This window comes from Pseudorca crassidens, chromosome 20 (assembly GCF_039906515.1).
Source record: "Pseudorca crassidens isolate mPseCra1 chromosome 20, mPseCra1.hap1, whole genome shotgun sequence".
NCBI classification, from domain to species: Eukaryota; Metazoa; Chordata; class Mammalia; order Artiodactyla; family Delphinidae; genus Pseudorca; species Pseudorca crassidens.
This window is the reverse complement of record NC_090315.1, coordinates 8273220-8274811: the sequence shown is the minus strand read 5'-3', so window position 1 is coordinate 8274811 and position 1592 is coordinate 8273220. Positions and strand designations below refer to the sequence as shown.

The 1592-nt window shown below is 47.1% G+C and overlaps 1 protein-coding gene across 15 annotated transcripts in view; it reads right to left on the bottom strand.

The window, feature by feature from the left end:
* VRK3 (VRK serine/threonine kinase 3) overlaps positions 1 to 1592 on the bottom strand; it is a 69946-nt gene that overhangs the window by 2513 nt on the left and 65841 nt on the right. The window contains exon 15 of one of the 15 annotated variants that reach the window (XM_067719368.1): positions 790 to 839. The exons of the other annotated variants lie outside the window; for them this stretch is intronic. Within the exon in view, the coding sequence (XP_067575469.1) occupies positions 805 to 839 (35 nt within the window). The 3' untranslated portion in view covers positions 790 to 804. Of the gene's footprint in view, positions 1 to 789; positions 840 to 1592 lie in introns of those variants that run through there. 15 annotated transcript variants of the gene reach the window in all.

Here is a 1592-nt window from a genome sequence, read left to right as displayed (position 1 = left end):
GCTGTGCGTCTTGTCTTTGAGAGGAGAAGTTGCTCGGAGGGCAGTCTTAGACCAAAGACGATAATGATAATAATGGAAATAACATAATACTTACGGTCAAGCACACACACCGACACACAGTCAAGGCCAAGGTGGGACTGATTGAACTGGTAAATGTACAAGACCCACTTTAGCTTCCATTTGTTACTTACGTAGACAGGGAAAAAAGAGAATAGCCAAAGGTGCGAGCTCCACGTGGGCCTTGTCACCAAAAAGGGTGACACCAGAAGGGGCTGGATGGCTGCAGCACAGTTGTGGGGTACCCTGTGATGAAGAGCCAGCCGTCTGAGCAAAGCTTCCCAGGGGAAGTCGGGAGGAAGTGGGAGGTGGCCTGGTAGCCATGGCCGAGACATTCGGCTACATCTGTTTTTGAAGGCTTACTGTGTACCGAGTGCTCTTTGAAGCATTTTGCATGATTATTTCAGTCAACCACAAAGGAAGGTATTGTTAGGTTTTGGATGAATAACCGCAAACACTCATTCCATCCGTGTGGGCTCTGCCGGGCGCTGGCTGGGAGAGGAAGGGCTGGTCACATAGTGGTGAACAAAGTCATGTTTTCTGCCACTGTGGAACCTACATTCCGGTTGGGGAGACAGAGGTGATATAACTTGACCAAGTGTATTAGTTATAAATGCTTTTGGCTGCAAGTAACAGCAGACCTGCCCATCAGTGGTGTGCACGTAAGTTTTTTCCCACAGAAGTCTAGAGGAGAGGCTGCTGCTGTTAACTGAAGTCTCTCTGATTCTCTTGGCTTTTACATCATGGTCACAGGATGGAGGCCACAGCTCCAGGCATTGTATCTAAATTTGAGACAGGAGGTCAAATCTTTCTTAGCTGGCTCTGGTAGATTTCTGCTTACATCTCATTGTCTAGAGCTATGTTACATGGGTACTCCTAGCTGTAGGAATGGAATATGATTCAGCCTTAAAAAGGAAGGAAATTTTAACACATGCTACAACATGGATGAACCTTGAGGACATTATGCTAAGTGAAATAAGGCAGTCACAAAAGATAGTGTATGATTCCACTTCTATGAGGTACTATTCAAGGTCCTCAAGTTTCAACCAGAAGTAGAATTGATGAATCAAATGGTAATTCTATTTTTAATTTTTTGAGGAAATGCCCAGCTGTGTTCCACAGCGGCGGCACCATTTTACGTTCCCACCACCAGTACACAAGGGTTCCAGTTTCCCCAATCTTTGCCAACTTAGTCTTTTCCTTTTTTTAAAAAAATTTTTTTTGTTTAATATTGAGTTGGCCAGGGCTTCCCTGGTGGTACAGTGGTTGAGAGTCCGCCTGCCGATGCAGAGGATGCGGGTCCGTGCCCCGGTCCGGGAAGATCCCACGTGCCGCGGAGCGGCTGGGCCCGTGAGCCATGGCCGCTGAGCCTGCGCGTCCGGAGCCTGTGCTCCGCAACGGGAGAGGCCACAATGGTGAGAGGCCCGCGTACCGCAAAAAAAGAAAAAAAAATTGAGTTGGCCAAAAGGTTCATTATGGAAAAAACCCAAACGAACTTTTTGGCCAACCCAATAGTAACCATTTCTGATGGTTGT